General features: G+C 43.4%; 1 protein-coding gene across 1 annotated transcript; it reads right to left on the bottom strand.

The window, feature by feature from the left end:
• Positions 1-9,458: 9,458 nt before the first annotated feature.
• Positions 9,459-10,836, bottom strand: LOC109760894 (uncharacterized). Its single transcript, XM_020319692.4, has one exon. It carries the CDS (start codon positions 10,288-10,290, stop codon positions 9,760-9,762), a length of 531 nt encoding a protein of 176 aa, XP_020175281.1. The 5' UTR covers positions 10,291-10,836; the 3' UTR covers positions 9,459-9,759.
• Positions 10,837-23,303: the final 12,467 nt, after the last annotated feature.

The following is a 23,303-nucleotide window of genomic DNA, read 5'->3' as shown; positions in this document are numbered from 1 at the left end:
AGTAAGCAGAAGCGGAGAGGTCGCCCTTGCGGGCGTTGCCGATCGCCGAGCGAAGCTGAATTTGGTGTGCTCGGGACTGCGCGGAGAAGCTCTCTACCAGGGCTTGCTAGACGCCCGCGGCCGTGGTGTGATTGGACACCTGCATCAGAACTTCACGGGACAGAGATGCGAGCGAAAAAGTGAGGACCTGTTGATCTTGAGTAACCCAGATTCCAGATTGCATGCTCTGGATTGGGCATCTCAGTGGTCTCCTTTTTCCCGTTGGTCTCCTTCTCGGTGACGATGACAGCAGCGGGCTCCTTGATCGAGCCGTCAAGGTAGCCCATCATCGCCGCGGCCCTGACGTGCGGAAGGACTTGGACCTTCCACACCAGAAAGTTGTCACGGGTGAGCTTCTCCGTGATGGTGTGGCCGAGGGAGGCGAGCGAGGGCATGGCCATGGCGTGGGAGGAGGAGGAAGATGACATGATCTAGATGTGTGGAAGAACTAGGCTCTGTATACCATGTCAAAAGAGAGGCTGGAAGCGCATGCCGGGGCAGGGGCGCATTGCGTGTTTATAAAGGCCAGAGATGCGGCGCCAAGATTACAAGGAGGTTAGGGTTAGGTTAGGTGTGGATTGATCTCCAAGCTAACTATCAAGATCTAATCACAACAACCTAACCTAGCCTAACTACAACACACACGCCACATATCTAACCAGCACGGTTTATAACACACCGTGGCATACAATGATGTTTAACATACTCACATCCACCGGCCCTGCGGGTTTGAGCATGCAAATGACAAGGACGACGCTGCATGCTGATCTAGATCTTCAAAATAGGATGTGTTCGTAAAATACACCCGTTTCAGTATGTGGTCAGCCCATGAAGCTTCGGGCATTCGTCTCTGATTGGGATCATTTGCAAATCTGTGGTGCTGACGAAATAGCCAACTCGAAGTAGTATATAAAATGCACAGGCCAGGGACACCATACGGATGAGATGCCACGAGGAAGAAATGACATGTTCCTGATTCGGTACTATGCTAAGGGCCAGTTTTTTATAGCTTTTTTCAGCTTCTGGTCAAATTAAGCTAAAAGCCCAAAAGAACTCGAACTGAGGTGTTGGGCTTAGCTTATTTCCACGGCCTCCTTCTTCACAATGAAAATAAGCTGGGGGTAGACCAGCTCCGCGCAGAAGCCACTTACAAACGAAGCGGTATACGTCATTGCCCTTGAAGTTGGCGCAAATTACTGCCAGATTGCCACCGCGCGACCTGCCAGTCTGCCACAGACGAGGAGGAGAGCTCTCCCAATAGGGTTTCCGCCGCCGCCGCCGCCACTCGAGCCGCCTGCAGCGGTCATCCGCGCCGGAGGTTCTGCCGCCGCACGTCCTCCCCCAGTTCCTCCGTCGCCGCTGCCATCGATGGGGGTAGGCGTCCCGCCGCCTCATGTCCTCCTCCAGTCCTTCCGCCGCCGCTGCCATCGACGGGGATGGGCGTCCTGCCGCCTCAGGTCCTCCGGCGCCCCCGCCATTCGTGCACCCCCACCGTTCGTGCGCTGGCCGCCGAATGCCGAGGCCGCGTCGCAGCTGGCCGGGAGCCCGAGCCCAGGCAGGAGTATCCCGTTCGATCCACCGGCGCGCGGACGCCGGCGAGCTCCGAAGCGGCGGCGCAGGTGGCCTCTGGCATGTGAGACGACTGGCAGAACCGCGGAAGGACCTCCGGCGAGCACGCCTTTCCCCTGCGTCTCCGTTTTCTGTACATTGAGATGTGAAATTGTTTGATCCATTTTGCTGTACATTGAGATCTCAAATTTGATTGATCCATTTTCTGTACATTGAGATGTGAAATTGTTTGATCCATTTTCTGTACATTCAGATCTCAAATTTGATTGATCCATTTTCTGCACATTGAGATCTCAAATTTTAGTTCAAGGGTATTATAGACAATTCACGTGACATATGAGAAAATAAGCTCAATGACAGAAACTAAAAAGAACTGGATAGCTTATTTTCATGGGCTTATTTCCACAGCAGCTTATCCTGGACTTATTTCCACAGCAGCTTATTTCCAGAGAGCTGCTCAAAAGAACTGGCCCTAACACTGCGGAAGGCTCTAGTTTATGAAAACAAAGAATCGTCTTGTCAAGCCAATCATGATTGTATTTAAACCAATACTAAACTAACTTAACCAAGTGGCCGAGGTGATATCGTCACACATTTGCATCGTCGAGTTGATTGCATTGCTCCGCCAAATTAATACAGTTTCAACAACTGCAGTTCTATATCCTGTTTTTATAGCTGTTTCTTCTTCTTTCTTGGTTACTAGGTTGGTTGGCTCCTTGGCCCGTTGTAAAGATTTTAGTCACTGCTTCAGATAGTTTAATTAGCCAGCTAGGCAGTATTTTATTACTGAGATTCCTACTAATGAACTCTTGCTCTCATAAGCTACTACTTTTTTACCATGCTGTGAACTAAACACACACACGCCTGATGCTAACAGGAAGGTACTGCTGGCAGCAGTCACACGATTGGCATATACGCACCGACGATTTTTCCAAGAACGCGTATGAACGATTGTGATTTGTGCCTGCTGTGTTTTCAATATGTTTCAGACGGGCGTTTCAGATGCATCTAGATGTCGTTGACCTCAATGAAATGCTCCATCGATTAGTTTTTGAAGGTGTACCGTGTCCTTGGTTATAAACGTTTTGCACGCCGAAACTCTAGAAATGCATGATTGCATCCGTGAACAAGCACGTCCAGCACACATCCAAATTTGCAAGTGAACAACAACCTTCGGTTGTCCATCAGCTGTCGTGTCCAATAATGTGAACGAAGAGAACACTGTGCTGGTTAACAGCAAAATCTGTTTGTAATGGAAAAAATAGTTTGTAGTGGATCTTACTATCCTTAACGTGATCCCTTTTGTCATGCGTAGGTCTCAATCATTTTTATTTTGCTAATCAAAGGAAACAGCTTAGGTGAGATGCCGAAAGCCGAATATCGTCGAGGACGCACACCAGCGGAGACCCAAATGCACGATCGCACTCGGTAGTTACGCTTCCAGCGGAATGGATTTGTGAAGCAAATCAGTTTAGTTGACACCTATTTGGCTGCATCCAGTGTCCAAGAGGGAGACAGTCCGGGGCCATGGCCCAACGGGAGCACCACTATTGCTAGCAAGGAAAAAAAGTGCATGCCAAAGGTGCAGCGCATGTGACCTAGCAAAATTTGAAAGTACAGTGCAAGTGCACGAAACCAGCATCTTTTAGGCGTGCATGAACCCAAGATCAGGTATTCAATTCTCCTTGTTGTGGTTGCAAGCTTGGGAATGCAAGTGTTAGAGATATATTTGGGTTACATGTATTTGGTAGTTTAGAATTTGTAATCTGTCTCCTACCATATCTCGAGGGAGACTTCATGCCCTCCAAGTCTTGTACTCAATATATCGCCCTCGAGGCTCAGTAATACATCAACGCATTACATCAATCCTTCTCTATCTCTTCTAACATGGTATCGGCACACAGGCTGGAAAGCCGGCCAGCAAATGGAGTGGCCACCGTACACAAATAACCGCATGTCAAATATTATCTTCCATTTCCAATCTTTTTCAGACATTTTCTTATATATTTTAGTGTAACAAAATAAGTGTCTCCTATGTTTGCATTCTTGAGTTCTAATGGGCCGTTCGCGGTGATCATTGGCTTCTAACTTGGAAGATTACTCCTGCACGGCAAACCTAAAATGAGGGCATGAGCAATAGAGTTCCGAATTAGCTATATGTCAGTCAGCTGAAAATTCCTTTTTGGGTCAGTCGATTTTGTGGCCCTTCGATTTTGCTTTAAGATGTGTGTCGTTTTCTTTTTTTTTTCTGTGTCATTTTGGTGGTGAATTGGGCTGTGTGGAATCGATTGACCCCTATTTTGGCAGTCGAATTGCTTCATGGGCTTGTTTTTGCTTTTCTGGGATCCGTTTTCCTTTTTCCTTTTTTTCCTTTCTTGGTTATTTTTTGTTTTTGTGGGGTTTTGGCTGAGTGTAATTATATACATACAAATAATACTATACAATATGTGACAAAAATTCATGATTATGTGATTATTTTTTGCATCTTATGATAAAATGTAATTTTGGTGCAAAGTTGTGTGCAAGTTTTTTTTTAATTCTCTCTTCTTCTTAAAGAAATACCAACACCACTAATTCATTCTTTTCAGGAAAAATCATTATTTCGATAATGTTTTAGTCTTTACTTATTTTCATTCTACTTTAAGGTTAATACCTTGACCACTATTCATTTTTCTCAGATTTTGTTTTTGCAAAAGTTCCACTTTTATATGCATATTCTTCCATATTTTTTATAGCGCAGTTTTATGTATATTTCGTGTAAATTTTGTCAGTGTTTGTTTTAGATTCTTTTTCCCATTTTCTTTGTTCTTAAATGGTAATACCAATGCCACTAAATCATTCTTTCCTAGGAAATTTAATTCTTTCTTTTGTGGGTATTTTTGCTTTTTTTATTTCCGTTTTCTGTTTCTATGCATTTTTTTCTTTCTTTCTTTTATTGATTATATTTTTTGTTTTTGTGGGTTTTTGGCTGGGTGTAATTATATACAAACACATATAATATGTACCAAAATTTCATGATTATATGATTATTTTTGCATATTACGATAGTGCAATTTTGATGAAAAGTTGTGCGCAAGTTTTTTTTAATTTTCTTTCTTCTTCAAGAAAAATACATGATTTCAATTACACTATATGTAAATTATAGTATAATGCAGAAAATGCACTGTTATACGCTTATTCTTTCCATATTTCAAAAAGTGCAATTTCAGTGCAAATTGTGTGCATGTTTTGAAAGTTTTTTCTTTTTTATCTTCTTTCTTCTTAAATTGTCCCGTTCTTTCTCAGAAAACTTCATTATTTTGACTCTTTTTTATGAAAGGGCAATACACTTGGCACGAATTCATTCATCGTAGAAAACATCTTTTTTTTTTGTTTCAGTTTTTATAACATTTTTATTATTTTGTTTTATTTTTCTTTTGTAAGGGTAATACCGATGTCACTAATCCATTACTTTTGAGGAAACACTTTTTTTTGTGGAAATCTCACCATAATATGCTCATTTTTACTTTATTTTTTATTTCTGTTTTCTATTTCTATGGGGTTTTATTTTATATTTTTTCTTTCCTTTATTGGTTATTTTTTTTTTGTTTTTGTGCATTTTTAGCTCATTGTAATTATATACAGACAAATACTATAAAATATGTGCCAAAATTTCATGATTATATGATTATTTTTGCATATTACGAGAAAGTGCAATTTAGTGCAAAGTTATGCGCAAGTTCTTTTTAATTTTCTTTCCTCTTAAAGGAAATACATTATTTCTGTTACACTATGTGTAAATTATAGTAGAATGCGAAAAATGCACTATTATATGCCTATTCTTTCCATATTTCAAAAAGTGCAATTTCAGTGCAAATTGTATGCAAGTTTTGAAAGTTCTTCCCTTTCCATTTTCTTTCTTCTTAAAGGGTTTCATTCTTTCTTACAAAACTTTATTGTTTTGATTTTTGTTTTAGTTTATTCTGAAAGGGTTTCATTTATTTTTAGAAAACTTCATTATTTTGATTTTATCTTTTTCTTTCATCTGGAAGGGTAATACCAATGCCACGAATTCTTTCTTTCATAGAAAACTTCTTTTTTAATTTTTAGTTTTTATTTCTTTTTTACTTTGTTTTAGTTTTCATTTTCTTTTCTTTTGTAAGGATAACGTCGATGTCCCTAATCCATTACTTTTTAGGAAACACTTTTTTTGAGATATCGCTATTATATGCTCATTTTTGCATAGTAATAATACATATTATATATACGTATGTATATGTTTTTATATGTGTTGTATGCATGTATAAAATAAATATACATATTGTTTGCCAACATGTGAGATTTTTCATTTTTTGAGCAAAGCCAATATGTGTGAGAGTGCTATTCATCGATCATCTACAAAGGCTTGTCCAGCAATATACTACAGCAGCCATAATCATTGTACAAAAAAATAGACTTGCTTGGCAGTACTGGACTGCAGCTTGCACCTGTGCGTTGGGCTTCTGCTGCTGCAACTACCGTAACTGGACTGCCTAATTAATTAGGCTTGACTGAAACAGTTTGAGGTCAATCGACTGACCCAAGAAAAAATCAGTCGATTGACCAGTAGCCAGTCCCATGGAGTTCAGACCGGTAATCGAGCATACATATTCGGGATTGGCTACAGGACAGTCAACTGATACAGTATTTGAGTCAGTCGATTATGTACTAGCCAGATTTTCTTGGTTGGTGGTGGGTCACCGGTGCATACATGCAGACCCTTTCACCAACTAAATACAGTAGTAAAGCTGCGTTCAAGTACTACGCGTGCTAATGGTGGATCGCCAGCAGCTGAATTCTTTAATATCACACTGTTTCATAAGCAAGTTATGCTATGATGAGTTGTACTACGCGTGTATAAGATGAGAGATATGATTAGATCCAGCTGATTGCTGCATGGTATGAGATAAGACGTACGTATAGGAAGATTGCTACTCCCTCCGTTTCTAAATATAAGTCTTTTTAGAAATTCTAAAGCGGACTATATACGAAGCAAAATGAGTGAATCTATACTCTAAAATATGTCTATACATTCGTATGTAGTCTTTATTGAAATCTTTAAAAAGACTTACATTTAGGAACGGAGCGGGTAGTATATACTTCCAGTTGAGATTGCACCCAGTTGACCATAATCATTAAAAAAACTAAAACCAAAGCTAATACAAAACTAAAAACAGAAAAGATTTTTTTCTAAGAAAGAATGAATTAAGGACATTGCTATTACCTAAAAGAAGAAAGAAAATGTAAAAAAACACAGAAAACAAACAATGACCGAAAGATACACAAGATTGGCATAGAAAATGCATTGTTTCATTATATACAAAAATAAGCATACAATGGTGCAATTTTCAGGTAGCGGTATAAATCGCACACACACATTGCATAAAAATTGAGTAAATATATATCCATGTTATGGGGGCTATTATTTGATAGGCGCCAAATTTTTTGTGGGCGCTCAATCAAATCGACTACACCACTCTCGACCACCTGAGCAAGATCCAAAGGCCCAACTGCCTTCTTCTTCCCCCCATACTAATACTAAAAGAATAAAAAATAAAACCAGAAAAATGAACTTTTCTAGGGAATAATGAATTAGTGGCATTGGTATTACCTTTAATAAGAAATAAAATAAAAAATTAAAACAAACAATGACAAAATTTACACCGATTTTACACAAAAATTGCACTATTTTATAATACGCAAGAAGAAGCATATAATGGATGATTTTTTCAGAAAAAGAAGTTTCCTAAGAAGGAATGAATTGGTGGAATTGATATTACCCTTTAACAAGAAAGGAAATAAAATAAAATAAATAATCAAAATAATGAAGTTTCTAAGAAAGAATGAATTGGTGGCATTGATATTACGATTAAAAAGAAAGAAAATGAATTAAAAACTAAAAAAAATAAAGTTTTCTAAGTAAGAATGAATTGGCGGCATTGGTATTACCCTTTCAGAAGAAAGAAAATGAAAAATATATAAATAATAATGATTTCTAAGAAAGAATGAATTTGTGGCATTGAGATTACCATCTACGAAGAAAGAAATATAAAATTCTAACAATGTCAAAAATTGCACAATATACACAAAAATTACGCTTTTCTATAATGTGCAAGAATAAGCATACGATACTGGAATTTTCACAAAATAGAATTTCACAAGAATGAATGAATTAGTGGTATTAGTATTACTCTTAAAAAGAAATAAAATAATAGCTAAAACAAAATCGAAATATTGAAGTTTTATGAACAACAAGGAATTAGTGTCATTGGTATTACTCTTTAAGAATAAGGATAATGAAAAAAGTTTAAAAAACTTGCACACAACTTTCTACTAAAATTGCACTTGTGTAGTATATGCAACCAAACATATAATAGTGTAACTTTTGCGCGTATTGAATAGTATTTGTGTGTGTATTTACACTCACTCAACATCCCAAAAATACTTACAAAGGAAAAAATATATAACCAACTAATAAAGGAAAACAAAAACAAAAAGAGAACTCCATAAAAAAGAAAAAAAGAAAGGGACAGAGGGATTGGCTTATAACATGTAAGAAAATACATATAATAGTGAAAAATTTGACACTCTAGTACACATAGTACTTACGTGTATACATTTACACACACACACACACACACACACACACACACACACACACACACTAAATACACGTAAAGTAAAAAAGAAAACTCAGCCAAAACGCAGAAGCAAAAATGTGCATCAAAACAGAAGAAAAAACAAGGAGAAAAGCACGGACACACACCACACACACTCTAAAAATGGCATGCATTCGATCCATGCATGTGCGCTGCAAGAGTCGTCAACCCCGGAGACATGCATGCATGCATTGATGCATATGAAGGCTACGGCGTGCACTGAGCAATGAAACGGGAAATCGACTAAAGAAGGTATAGGGTCAGTCAACTCCGCTGTGAGCTCTCACACCGTATCACAAAGCACTTCAATCAACGTATGGTCACAGAATCGACTGACCAAAAATTAAAACTTCAGTCGGCTGATATATAGCCAAAGTGTACATATTCCACATTATTTCTACATTATTTAAATTTTGTGCAGGTGCAATATTTACATTACATTGATCTATACGTGCATTTCCTCGTGTTTCGGACGTTTAAATTAACATTTCCAAAGATGAGACTATTTCTACCACAGCCAGCAACCACCGCACCCAGCCCTCTAAGAAACCAAGCGCATGTGCAATGATCCCTTATAGTTTATACTCGAGGAGGATAAGTCTGAGTATCCTTTAGAGGAGTATATTGAGCCCGCTAAAATATTGTCGTTTCTAACCAATCCCTTGAACTTTACTTCATTTTTCTTTGCCAAAATTGTTTAGTTTTGGGCCTCCGAGTTAAACTTCACTACTCAGTTATTTTATTGAATGACATCTTGGTCAAATACTTCACCTGTTCTAATGAGTCTTCTGGTCTACGTCGAGTACTTCCCGGCCGCTACTTCTACAAGTTCTTGGGTTTAAACAAGTTTGCTCCGCCGAAGCAGAAGCCAGAGACGACATTGAGTTTTGCTCACGGCGCGCCACCGATGGATGCATGAGGAAGAATATTTTTGGCACACCTAAGAAATTGATTGTAATTTTCTTTCTCTGTACAGGTGTGTATGTAAATACTTGTGATACATATATATGGCTTTTGACTTTTGTCCTTTGATAAAAAGATGATGATCAAGTAAAAAAAATTTGTTTTCCAAGAGTTGGAACATTTTTTAAAGTTTCCCACGGGCCTCTGAATTTTACTGGTTCGGCGGAGCAAACTTAAAAATGAGGGCATGAACAGGGGACTTAATGCCAGTAACTAAACATACGTACTCCACATCATTTATGCAATTATACAGTATTCACATTTACATATCTTCATGTGCATTCCCTCTTGTTTCTCTGACGTCTAAATTAGCAACGCCCAAAACAGTGAAACACGACTGCTTCTACCACCCAACTTGACAAACTAATCTACATATCATTTGCCGCGTCTATCTCCACCGTCCGATCTAGCATCAGCGGCAGGAACCACACATCTCTCGCGGCTAGGCGCGGCAGGGCTATGTGCAAAAATGCGCCCTTTTTTTTCTGTCAGTCTCGTGTGCCCGGCACCTCTACTCGCTCTCCAAAATGGCGGTTAAGTCAGGCGAGAACCTCGGCGGCGACCTCCCGCCTCGGTAGGTCACCCTCCGCTTCTGCGGCACCGCCGGCTTCACTGCAAACGTCGCCAAGGTTTCGTCCGAGTAGTCCTCCTCGGACGGCGCGAACACGAGCGGCGCCACGGAGCCTCGCCGGCGCCGGCCGCCGGCAGACGAGGCGGTGGCGGCCTTGACGAGGGCGGCGCTGGCCTTGACGGCGAGCGAGGCCACCTCCTCGCCTGTGAGGCAGCGTCGCAGCATCTCTGTGGGGAGCACGAAGTAGATCTGACCCGGCTGGAGCTCCTCGCCGGCAGCCACCGCCGCGACGGAGCCCTCGAACCCCATCCTGTCGGCGTCGCAGAGGAACCACCCCTGCTGGCCCACCTCCTCCAGCGCCATCGCCGCCGTCGCGGGCGGCGAGTACTCCCGGAGCTCGCCGCTGGGGAGCACCACCCTCGCGGTCATCGGGCCGTCGGCCGCCGCGTCGTACGACACACACAGGCCCATTCCGTCTGTATGTCTCTTGGTCGCCGCGTGTGTGCTGCTGCTGGTGCTAGCTTCTTCTCCTGCGCTTCTCTTGTTCGCGCTGTTGTTGTCGTAATGCAATGCGTGGTGCGGTTGCTGCCGGAGACGGCGATGGTATATATAGCGGAGGGGCTGAGGAGGAGGCAGAGGGAGCGTTGTCGTGTAGCCGGGAGTGGGGGCAGCACAGGCTGGAGGTTTGTTGCGGCCAGCTAACGCCGTGGAGCCGTGGACTCGGCGGGCTTTTCGTTGCAACCGCACTCAATTGGCTACTCGGTGAAGAAGATATATATTCTGATCAAGCTCACCGTGAGCTCCGACCAACTAGCAAAACCCCACGCGGTTAAGTTGCACAACACACACATGGTGAGGTAAAGAACTAAAACCACATCAAGTATTTCCAAACAGAGGGAGTAAGTGCGTACAATCAAACACAGCAATGCATTCGTCATGAGAAAAAAAAATCAGCAAACAATCTAACAGCCATCTCGTTGTCGCCAGACTGGCATCCAACGGTTGTTAACAAATTATAGCGACTTACTAAAGGTACCGTGACAATATCACAAGGTTAATACAAGAACAAACTATTGTCTTGATGGATCAGAATATTTTGAAATAACTCTTTTTTAGATACACAGATGTGGCTGAATAGTAACTTCTATTGTTTCCGTTATAGTTTTTCATAGTGGAACCCAACCCAGGTTATGTGGTTCTAGGGAAAAAGTAACTCAAGTATTAGGATACTACATAAAAACATATGACTGAATTGGCACCATTGTCGAGGTGCCATCAAACATCTTGTTCACAATGTACAATTATGGATTTATACTCTGTATAGTTTTATGAAATTATATGAATATATTAAAGGTGTATTTAGGGAATGGTTTTAGATTAATTGTCACCATTACTCACATAGATTGTCAAATGTGAAAATCCAAAAGTAAAACCCATGACCTTCAATGGATTAAAGCGGAGCAATTCTCAAGCTTAAAACATTCTCTTGCCATTGCGTTACTAGTGCTAAAGAAGATCTATCCTTGTCTACTTACCGGTCTATGGCATTTGGCATGGTACTAGATTAAGTGTAAATAACACTATAGCAAGTCACATGCACATTATTTGCTTAGCACGTGACATGATTAATGACGGAGATTACCTATGTGGTATAGTAGTAGTCTATCAACTATGACCGTTTACTATTGTTCCTAAACTATAAAACATGATAAGCATCTTAATTTTAAATGTGGTTAGATTTAATTTTCTCCCAACCCAATGCAGTTAGACCAATGATATGGTTGTGAGATCTAGCACAAGCCAACACAAAAAAGTGAAAGAAAAGGAAGAAAAACAGAAAATAATAGGGAGATTCATTTAAAATAAACAATTTTCCTGAAGAGAAAAAACATCATAGTCCATTTAAAGGTAGAAAACAAATTAGAAAAAATCCACATATTTTACAAAGAAATGTGTGAATGCTAGAAAAAAATTAAAAATGGAAGGCCTAATAAAATATATGCTATTATGGAAATTCAACGAAAAACGAAGAGAAATTAAAATCATTCATAGAAAATCCCCACATTTCTTAATTTTCCATGGAGATTCATGAACTTATTGCCTCCTTTTTATTTTTAGGACTTTTCAATAATTTGTTAAATTCTCGAATTGACTCGAAGCTTCCATTTTCAAAATAAATTCCCAATTTATCAACAAGTGTTTTTTTTATCATTCTTCTGATTTTTGTTTTTTGATTTTTTTATTGGTTGGGGTACAAAGCGTGTGAAAATCCCATCACGTCCTAATCAAACCCCTTTAAGTCGGCGAGCATCAAAAAAATTTAGAGTTGAGAGGGTTTATCTAGTTCTAGAGTTTAGATGACAAAATCTGTTGCAGACAGCAAGCAAGGGACTTTTATAATAACATTTTGTAGTTTGAATTATTGCACGATTCATGATTTTGGTACTACCTCCATTCGAGTTAAAGAATCTCTAACCGACCCTCTAGACTTTAATTCCATATATACCTCGTTATAATTAACTCCTTGCAATTGAGGAGTTAAACAATGTCCGGACCTAACCAAACTCCTATATTTAACTCCCATTTTTTTAGCAATTCTTCTAGCCTTTGTCACATACATTTCAAATAATTGCACGTTATTTCACCAATCATTCGAATGATTCAAATTGGACATACACATCAAATCAGCCATAAACATGCATATAGTTCTTCTAATTGAGAAATTCAAATTAAGCCATGCATATAGTTCAGCCAAAAGGCACCACATCGGTAAAGTGTGATCCAAAACAACCACAACATAGTATGTATTATGTTGTGGATCAAACACTACCAAATTCATACTACACAAACTCAAGCACCATCGTGGTCATCACGACCAACATCACCTCCAAGGAAATCATTATGACCCCCCACGGCCACCGCCATCTCCCCCACACTAGTAGAAAACTGGGCTTTGGTCACAGGGCAATATTCACATTAGTCCCGGTTCAGTCACGAACCGGGACTAATGGGAGCATTGGTCCCGGTTCGTGCGGCCAGGGGCCTGCCGGGCCTCGTGGGGGCATCGGTCCCGGTTCGTCCGGCCCCTTTGGTCCCGGTTGGTGGGACAAATCGGGACCAATGGGCCTAGCTCCTGGCCCACCATCATTGGTCCCGGTTGGTGGCTTGAACCGGGACCAGAGGCTCACCCTTTGGTCCCGGTTCATACCACAAACCGGGACTAAAGGGCTGGTCCTAGTTGCGGTCAGTGTTTAGTCCCACCTCGCCAACCGAAGGGCGCTCACACCAGTTTATAAGCCCGTCCCTCTCTGCCTTGTTGAGCTCCTCTCAAAGTGAAAATAGATGCCCTTATACAGGGAATTTGACCTAAATTCAGAGTAAATTTCTTTGAATTTCGTAGAAATTTATTATGAATTTAGGTTGAATTTTCTCTATAGGCGCATCTATGTTCATTTTATAGTAAATAAAATAAATAAAAATAAATAAAACTTAATAAAATAAAATAAAATAAACTATAGTAACTAAAATAAATAAACCTTAATAAATTAAATAAAAATAGCAGCAGTAAAATAAATAAAAATAGCAGTAGTAAAATAAATAAAAATAAAATAATTAAAGTAAAATACGTAAGTAATTAGAAATAAAATAAATAAGTTTTTTGTTGTAAGTAGAAACAAATAAAGCAAAAGAGAAAACAAAAAACAGAGAAAAAAATTATGCCACCTACTAGGCCACCACGGCCTAAATATGACTTGAAACCCATCCATGGGCCAGGATTCAGGCCCGCAGAAGGCCCAGTAGGCCCCACAGGCAAAGAGAACGGTTAGGCCCGAAAGCCTGCAGTTGAGAGGAGCTCGAGAGGGTGGGCGCAGCAGCGCTTATAAACCACTCTCGAGGGACCAATGAGTTGCCTATATATACCCCATCGCCACAGCAGAGCACTCCACAGTGCTCTGTTTTTTCTAGCCGGCGAGGGGAGGGCATTTGGGTGCTCTAGCTCACCTCCTATGCACATGAGGTGTTCGATGAAATGTCTGAGCCACACTAGTTAATCTTTCTCCTCTCGAAACTCGACCTCCGAGCTCCATTTTCCCCGAGATTTGTCTAGGTTTAGCGGTCTGTCACGTCCCGTCCCCGTCTTCACCGCCGTCGATCGCCCGCGCCGATCTCGTCGCCAGCACCACCGTGGTGAGCCTCTTGTTCTTATCTTCTTTCAGAAAGAAAAAAATTCTTACTTTAGATAGATACTTGTCTAATTTTGTTACTTTTATTATTCCTTCTTATTACATAGTGCGATGGTTTTGGTATCCGCCCCTGTCGGCCCTCGTCCTGTCTATGATTCGGATGTGGTATATATTATCTTTTTATAACTATTTGGTTCATTTATTGTTTATGACAAATATACCGGCCAACGTGACATAGATTTTATTTATCTAGGAGGTGGTTGAACCGGAAATTCTAACCGACCCTATTGTCGAGAGGTTAAATTTAGTTGAAGAAGAAAACAATTACTTGAAGGAAAAAATAAAAAAAAATTGAGGAGGAGAAGATGATATTGGAGTTGCATGTTGCGGATGTCGTCGATGATCACAAGATCAAGATGGATGCAATGCGCTTGAAGATTAGAAAGATTAGAAAATATGCCATTCATACCGAGGCTTGGTATCATTATGCCGTTGGATCAATTGTTACCTTTGTTGCGATTAAGATCGCATTTGTTTTCGCATTGAAATGTTTTACATAGTTTCAATGTATGGTTTAATTAATTAGATGCTCTGGAGAGCTATATATATGTTGTTAGATGAGAACTATGTATGTACTTTGGTTTTAATGTGATGATGAACTTCTATTAATTTGGTCACTTAATTATCTTTTCATGATGTTCTGTAATGGTTTTGACACACTTAATTATATATAATGCACGCAGATGAACCGACAATGGATGTACGGTGACAGACACACCTCCGAGTACATTAAGGGCGTGCATGATTTTCTCGAAGTGGCTGAGGCAAACAAGCAGAATGGTTTTATGTGTTGTCCATGCCCTATATGTGGGAATACGAAGTCTTACTCTGACCGGAAAATCCTTCACACCCACCTGCTTTACAAGGGCTTCATGCCACACTATAATGTTTGGACGAGGCACGGAGAAATAGGGGTTATGATGGAAGACGGCAAAGAAGAAGAGGACAATGACAACTATGTGCCCCCTAAATACGGTGATGCTGCAACGGGGGAAGCTGCTGAAGATCAAGAGGAACCAGACGATGTGCCCAATGATGCTGCAAGGGGGGAAGCTGCTGAAGATCAAGAGGAACCAGTGCCCGATGATGATGATCTCCGCCGGGTCATTGTCGATGCAAGGACGCAATGCGAAAGTCAAAAGGAGAAGCTGAAGTTCGATCGCATGTTAGAGGATCACAAAAAAGGGTTGTACCCCAATTGCGAAGATGGCAACACAAAACTCGGTACCGTACTGGAATTGCTGCAGTGGAAGGCAAAGAATGCTGTGCCTGACAAAGAATTTGAGAAGCTATTGAAAATATTGAAGAAGAAGCTTCCAAAGGATAACGAATTGCCCGACAGTACATACGCAGCAAAGAAGGTCGTATGCCCTCTAGGATTGGAGGTGCAGAAGATACATGCATGCCCTAATGACTGCATCCTCTACCGCGGTGCGTACAAGGATCTGAACGCATGCCCGGTATGCGGTGCATTGCGGTATAAGATCAGATGAGATGACCCTGGTGATGTTGACGGTCAGCCCCCCAGGAAGAGGGTTCCTGCGAAGGTGATGAGGTATGCTCCTATAATACCACGGTTGAAACGCCTGTTCAGAAACGAAGAGCATGCCAAGTTGATGTGATGGCACAGTGAGGACCGTAAGAAAGACGGGAAGTTGAGAGCACCCGCTGACGGGTCGCAGTGGAGAAAAATCGAGAGAAAGTACTGGGCTGAGTTTGCAGCTGACCCAAGGAACGTATGGTTTGGTTCAAGCGCGGATGGCATTAATCCTTTCGGGGAGCAGAGCAGCAATCACAGCACCTGGCCCGTGACTCTATGTATGTATAACCTTCCTCCTTGGATGTGCATGAAGCGGAAGTTCATTATGACGCCCGTTCTCATCCAAGGCCCTAAGCAACCCGGCAACGACATTGATGTGTACTTAAGGCCATTAGTTGAAGAACTTTTACAGCTGTGGAATGGAAACGGTGTACGTACGTGGGATGAGCACAAACAGGAGGAATTTAACCTACACGCGTTGCTGTTTGTAACCATCAACGATTGGCCCGCTCTTAGTAACCTTTCAGGACAGACAAACAAGGGATACCACGCATGCACGCACTGTTTAGATGACACTGAAAGTATATATCTGGACAAATGCAGGAAGAATGTGTACCTGGGCCATCGTCGATTTCTTCTGACCAACCATCAATGTCGAAAGAAAGGCAAGCATTTCAAAGGCGAGGCAGATCACCGGAAGAAGCCCGCCATGCGTACCGGTGATCACGTACTTGCTATGGTCAATGATTTACACGTAATCTTTGGAAAGGGTCCCGGTGGACTAGCTGTTCCGAATGACGCTGAGGGACACGCACCCATGTGGAAGAAGAAATCTATATTTTGGGACCTACCCTACTGGAAAGAGCTAGAGGTCCGCTCTTCAATCGACGTGATGCACGTGACGAAGAACCTTTGCGTGAACCTGTTAGGCTTCTTGGGCGTGTATGGGAAGATAAAAGATACACCTGAGGCACAGGAGGACCTGCAACGTTTGCACGAAAAAGACGGCATGCCTCCGAAGCAGTATGAAGGTCCTGCCAGCTACGCTCTTACGAAAGAAGAGAAAGAAATCTTCTTTGAATGCCTGCTCAGTATGAAGGTCCCGACTGGCTTCTCGTCGAATATAAAGGGAATAATAAATATGCCAGAGAAAAAGTTCCAGAACCTAAAGTCTCATGACTGCCACATGATTATGACGCAACTGCTTCCGGTTGCATTGAGGGGGCTTCTACCGGAAAACGTCCGATTAGCCATTGTGAAGCTATGTGCATTCCTCAATGCAATCTCTCAGAAGGTGATCGATCCAGAAATCATACCAAGGCTAAGGAGTGATGTGGCGCAATGTCTTGTCAGTTTCGAGCTGGTGTTCCCACCATCCTTCTTCAATATCATGACGCACGTCCTAGTTCATCTAGTCGACGAGATTGTCATTCTGGGGCCCGTATTTCTACACAATATGTTCCCCTTTAAGAGGTTCATGGGAGTCCTAAAGAAATATGTCCGTAACCGCGCTAGGCCAGAAGGAAGCATCTCCATGGGCCATCAAACAGAGGATGTCATTGGGTTTTGTGTTGACTTCATTCCTGGCCTTAAGAAGATAGGTCTCCCTAAATCGCGGTATGAGGGGAGACTGACTGGAAAAGGCACGCTTGGAGGGGACTCAATAATATGCAGGGACGGATATTCTTCGTCTCAAGCACACTACACAGTTCTACAGAACTCTACCTTGGTGACCCCGTATGTCGATGAACACAAGAACAGTCTGCGCTCCAAACACCCGGAGCAGTGTGACGACTGGATTACATGTGAACACATCAGGACTTTCAGCAGTTGGTTGGAAACACGTCTCAGAGGTGACACCACTGTTTGTGATGAGTTGTACTCGTTGTCCAGGGGACCATCTTCGACTGTATTGACTTACAAAGGATACGAGATAAATGGGAATACATTTTACACGATCGCCCAAGATCAAAAGAGCACCAACCAAAACAGCGGTGTCCGCTTTGATGCAGCAACCGAGAGGGGAAAGGACACATATTATGGTTACGTAATGGACATATGGGAACTTGACTACGGACATGATTTTAAGGTCCCTTTGTTTAAGTGCAAATGGGTCAATCTGTCAGGAGGCGGGGTACAGGTAGACCCACAGTACGGAATGACAACAGTGGATCTGAACAATCTTGGGTACACTGACGAACCGTTCGTCCTAGCCAATGATGTGGCACAGGTTATCTATGTGAAGGACATGTCTACCAGACCGAGAAAAACTTAGATAAGGAAGCGAATACATCATACGATGAGCCAAAGCGCCACATAGTTCTTTCAGGAAAAAGGGACATTGTGGGAGTGGAGGGCAAGACAGACATGTTTGAAGATTATGAAAAGTTTCATGAAATCCCTCCCTTCAAAGTCAAGGCTGACCCAAGCATCCTGATAAACGATGAAGATTATCCATGGTTACGGCGCAATAAGCAAATGACACAAGCGAAGAAAAAGTGAAGACTTTCTCCCGCAACTATTATGATGATACCATGCCAACTTTGTAACGGACGAGTATGATACCATTGTCCGTTTTGTACACGAAGTGCATCTAGTTTTTGCCGTAACCCTCTCAACTTTCTTGCGCATGCTATGTGGATGAAATGATGATACCATGCCAACTTTCAACCTTTTCAGAGTTCATTTGAAATGCTTTTCAATTTTAGGGTCTTATAGCTCAAAATAATTAGTAAATGCATGAAAAATAACAAATGAAGTCAGAAAGGGTTGAAAATTGATGATGTGGCTTTGAATGGTGCATTTTGAACACACACAAAGTCAGGAGTTCAAATAAGTTTTAAAAAATGAAATCTCTTTGTAACAGACGAGTTTCCGTATGAAATCCTGATACTTCGAAAGAGATTGTCCGTTTTGTACACGAAGTGCATCCAGTTTTTGCCGCAACCCTCTCAACTTTCTTGCACATGCTATGTGGATGAAATGATGATACCATGCCAACTTTTAACCTTTTAAGAGTTCATTTGAAATGCTTTTCAATTTTAGGGTCTTATAGCTCAAAATAATCAGTAAATGCATGAAAAATAAAAAATAAAATAAATAAGTAATTAGAAACAAAATAATATAAACTTTAATAAAATATATAAGTAGAAACAAAATAAAATAAACTTTAATAACATAAAAAAATTATGCCACCTACTGGGCCACCACGGCCTGAATACGACTAGAAACCCATCCATGGGCCTGGATTCAGGCCCGCGGAAGGCCCAATAGGCCCACAGGCATGTACAGAGAGGTTAGGCTCGTAACCCTTCTTTAGAGAGGAGCTCGACAGCTTAGGCGCACCGCACCTTATAAATAGGTGCGGCTCTCTCTCAGCTAGCGAGGTGGGACTAAACTCCCACCACCACGCCGCTGTGCAAGGCCATTGGTCCCGGTTGGTGGCACGAACCGGGACCAATGCCACCGTTTGGTCCCGGTTCGTGGCACCAACCGGGACCAATGCCCCCCCTTAGTCCTGGTTGGTGCCACCAACCGGGACCAAAGGCCGCCGCTTCCCGCCCTTTGGGCTGCTGAAAAGAGGCCTTTGGTCCCGGTTGGTGGCACCAACCGGGACTAATGCCCACCTTTAGTCCCGGTTGGTGCCACGAACCGGGACTAAAGACTTTGCTATATAAGTTCACACTTAGGAAATTTTCACTCTCACCTTGCAGTTGCCGCCCCAACGACGCCGACGCTGCCAGGCTGCCCCGACGCCGCCCGCCGCCCCCGCCGTCGCCCGTGCCCGCCGTCGCCCGCGCCCTCGCCGTCGCCCGCCGTTGCCCGCGCCCTCGCCGTCAGCCGCGCCCCTGCCCCGACGCGCGCCGCCCCGGCCCGTCCCCGTCGTCGCCGTCGCCCTGCCCCGCCCTTCGCCGCCGTCGCCCCCTGCCCCGAGCGCGCGCCCACTGCCCCGTCGCCATCCTCGCCGCCGACCCCGCGGTCCTCCTCACCTTGGTCCGGCCGGCGCCCTTTTTACATATATATGCTTGTTTTTTTATATATATGCTTGTTTTTTATATATATGATGATATGTTCATGTATGAGTATATGTATGTATATATGTTCTCTGTGTATATATATGTTCATGTATATATGCAAAAGATAGATTTTTAGAAAAGTTAGGATTTTTTTTCTGTTCATAGATTTTTTTTGTGATATTAATTATTTTAGAATATGCAAATGTTTGTATATTCATATGAACAATGCATTAGGCAAAACCTTTACTTTTTTCGAAATTTTCTATTTGAACATTTTTTTATGAATGAGAGGAAAAAGGAAAATAAGAAGAGGAAGAAAGGAGAAGAAGAGGAGAAATAAATAAGAAGAGGAAAAAAGAAGAAAAAGAAGAGGAGAAGAAGAAAGGAATAGAAAAGAAGAAGAAAAAATATTTTTTCTTCTTCTCTCCTTTATTCCTTTCTTCTTCTCCTTTTTTTTTCTTTTTTTTTCTTCGATCTTCTCCTCTATTCCTTTTTTTCTTCTCCTCTTTTTATTTCTTCTTCGTTTTCTTATGTTTTATCGGGTCTGTCGTCGTCGATATACCCCTCTCCCGATAACTTCAACACGAGGGGGGGGTCGATATACCCCCTCCCCGATAATATTATTTTCCCATGTACGTATGTCGTCGTTGTCGATATAACCCCCTCCCGATAACTTCAACACGTGGGGGGGGGTCGATATACCCCCTCCCCGATAACATTATTTTCCCATGTATGTATGTCATCGTTGTCGATATATATAACTCCCTCCCAGATAACTTCGACATGATGGACGGTCGATATTTATACCCCCTCTCGACCGTGATAACTTATACCACCGGAGCACCCCCCGGCCCTCTCGCTCGACCAAAACTCTCGAGGACACCCAAACCCTAGAAAAAAAACGATGTCGGTCTCCTACCCCCTCCCGCCGCGCCCCTACCCTTGAAGCGTTGCCGTGGCCACCCCAAACCCGGAATAAGCTAGGTCTACGTTTGCACTAATATATCCACCTGCTGTCATGTTTGTGTAATAATTGCCATGTTGTAATATTTGCAGAAACAATGGAGCACGGACGAGATGAGCAAGCAGAAGAGGTGTTGGGGGACATAATCTTAGCCGGACGTGATATCTTGTCGTATCTTAACGACAATGATGGTCTGGAAGAACAGGGTGAAGAAGCAGGCTACGGTGATCGAAGAGTGGAGGAGGAAAGACATGATTATGATGGCTCCGGTGACCCAATGCTGGTGCAAGAAGGAGCCCGTGGTGACGGCTCCGGTGACCGAACAGAGTCCGGCCAAGTAAATATATTAGTTAAGCCTGTGCTGACTAGCTAATTGATGCATTCATTGTTTTGGTATGTACACATATTAATTAACACTCGTCTTTCTTCTTTTTTCTAGCCCTCCGAATCGAGCACAACTGCGGTAAAGAGACGAGGCCCGAAGAAAAAGTTGCGCTCGGATGAAAGGTCTGAGATCACAGCAATCGCGCGCGACGGCCAACCGATTGAACCCATCCGGACAAAGGATGCATTTGCTGCTCAGTGCGGGGTTCTAGTTAGGGACAAGATCCCGATCAGCATCCAGCAATGGTATAAGCCTAAGAAGGAAGACCCTGAGGTGTCTTATGTCAATGATATGCAGAAAGATGATCTTTGGACTAAGCCGAAGGCAAATTTCACCCTACCACCAGAGGAGGATCCCGAGAAGCCAGTTAAAGAGCAATTAATCAAGTCTCATGCTCTTAAGAAGATGGCAGACCTATTCAGGAGGTGGAAGAATGAGCTGAAAACGTTTGTCGACAAAGAAGAGACACCAGAATTCATCGGCCGGTATGAGAAGATCAGAGATCACTGGCCCGCATTTGTGGCCCACAAGACATCGGAAAAGAGTAAGAAGATGTCAGCGACAAACAAGAAGAATGCTGCGAAGAAGAAGCTTCACCATCGCACGGGGTCAGGTGGCTACCTCAAAGCCCGACCTAAGTGGGCCAAGGCTGAGAATGATCTGCTTGAAAAAGGGATCGAACCACAGACAATGAACTGGACAGACCGTTGCCGGACTTGGTTCTTCGGGGCTGGCGGAACCTTGGACCCTGTATCAGGGAGGGGCGTTTGGACGAACGAGCTTTTGAGAATACCAGTCAAGAAGATTCAGCAATATATCGATGCAACGCAGGAAGGGACGTTCGTTCCAGACAGAGAGAACGACGAGCTCACAATGGCCCTCGGGAATCCTGAGCACCCTAGACGGACACGAGGCACGCCAGGCTCCGTTCTGTAGAAGGCTGGTTTTCCGGACGCAGGCGGTTACAAAAGCCAGGAGAGGAGGAAAAAAATGGAGCAGACCCAAATTCAGAAGCTGCACGAAAGGGTTCAAGCGCTAGAGGAACGAGACGGCAATCGACATGCCGAAACTACCCCCGAAGCTACCCCGCCATCTCAGCGGAGAAGCAGCGTGGCTTCCACCGAGCTGCTTCAGCCGGAGCATGTCTTGACGGCTCCTGCTAGCTACCCCGTGGATGCTATCACGGAGTCTCAACATTGCCACCTTATGGCGCAATGGCAGAACTTCAAAGTCAAGGCGGCTGTTGGCTCTGTTTTACCTCCTGAACCCGGCGCAACCTACCACTGCTGGCCGATTCCAGAAGGATATGCTAGGGTGATGGTGGATAAAATAACGGAGGGATTTGAGGACCTCCAGCTTGACCACCCTACCGGTGAAGGGGAGACTCGGCTGGGTTTAGCTCTGAAGACTCCGTGCCTATGGCGGAAGGAGCTCATTAACCTTCCGAACTGGACGCCTCCGGCGAGTAAGGGCACTCCGCCGCCGCCTCCTCCTCCGGCGAGTGATCAGGGCACTCAGCCTCCTTCTCCGGCGCGTGGCGGCACTCCGCCTCCTCCTCCGCCTCCTCGTCCGGCGAGTGATCAGGGCACTCATCAGCCTCCTTCTCCGGCGCGTGGCGGCACTCCGCCTCCTTCTCCGCCCGCGCCGGCGTGCCAGAGCAGCCAGCCTCCTCCTTCTCCGCCTCGTCAGCAAGGGCGGAAGATACCCGCCGCCGCTCCGGCTGCTCCGGCGCGTCGTAGTCCTTCTCCTTCGCCTCGTAAGCAAGGAAAGAAGACAGCCGTAGCCGCTCCGTCTGCTCTGCCGGCGTCTAGTAGTACAGCTGCCAGAGGCGGGAGGCAATACAGATTCGGTCCTTCTCTGAAGACTCCAGAGAAGTTACCATACGAGAGGACCGAGGAGGAGAACGCGAAGATCGTGCGAGCCGAAGTGAAGAACTTCTTTGAAGGGGTCAAAGCAAAGAAACATCCACCTCCGGAGGAGAAGGTAGATCCGGTGAAAGCGAAGCGCACTCTGGATGCCCTGACAAAACCATCAAAGTCTCCGCCGAAAGGCAACTACGAGCGCATTATTGCAAAGACATTTGTCGAAGCGGAGCGGTCGGGAAGTATTGTCAGTGATCAAAGGTTAAAAGAACGACGAGCTGGGAAAAAAATTGCCCAGCTCGGCGAACAAGCGAACCAATCGTGCCCCCCGCTCAAGGTGTCTAAAGACATCGTCGCTAATGATCCGAGGATGGTGGTCGGTTATAGCAATCTCGGAGATTACCTGCCCGACGATGTACATTATGAAATCATGGAGGTGGACAAACACAAATACCATTACGGGAAGGCTCTCG

Source organism: Aegilops tauschii, chromosome 5, assembly GCF_002575655.3.
Source record: "Aegilops tauschii subsp. strangulata cultivar AL8/78 chromosome 5, Aet v6.0, whole genome shotgun sequence".
NCBI lineage: Eukaryota > Viridiplantae > Streptophyta > Magnoliopsida > Poales > Poaceae > Aegilops > Aegilops tauschii.
The sequence above is the reverse complement of the archived record's forward strand: the minus strand, read 5'-3'. Positions and strand labels throughout refer to the sequence as shown.

Bases quoted from the DNA above. Each gene is read 5' to 3' on its own strand.
- LOC109760894 (XM_020319692.4), bottom strand. From the start codon at position 10,290: ATGGGCCTGTGTGTGTCGTACGACGCGGCGGCCGACGGCCCGATGACC.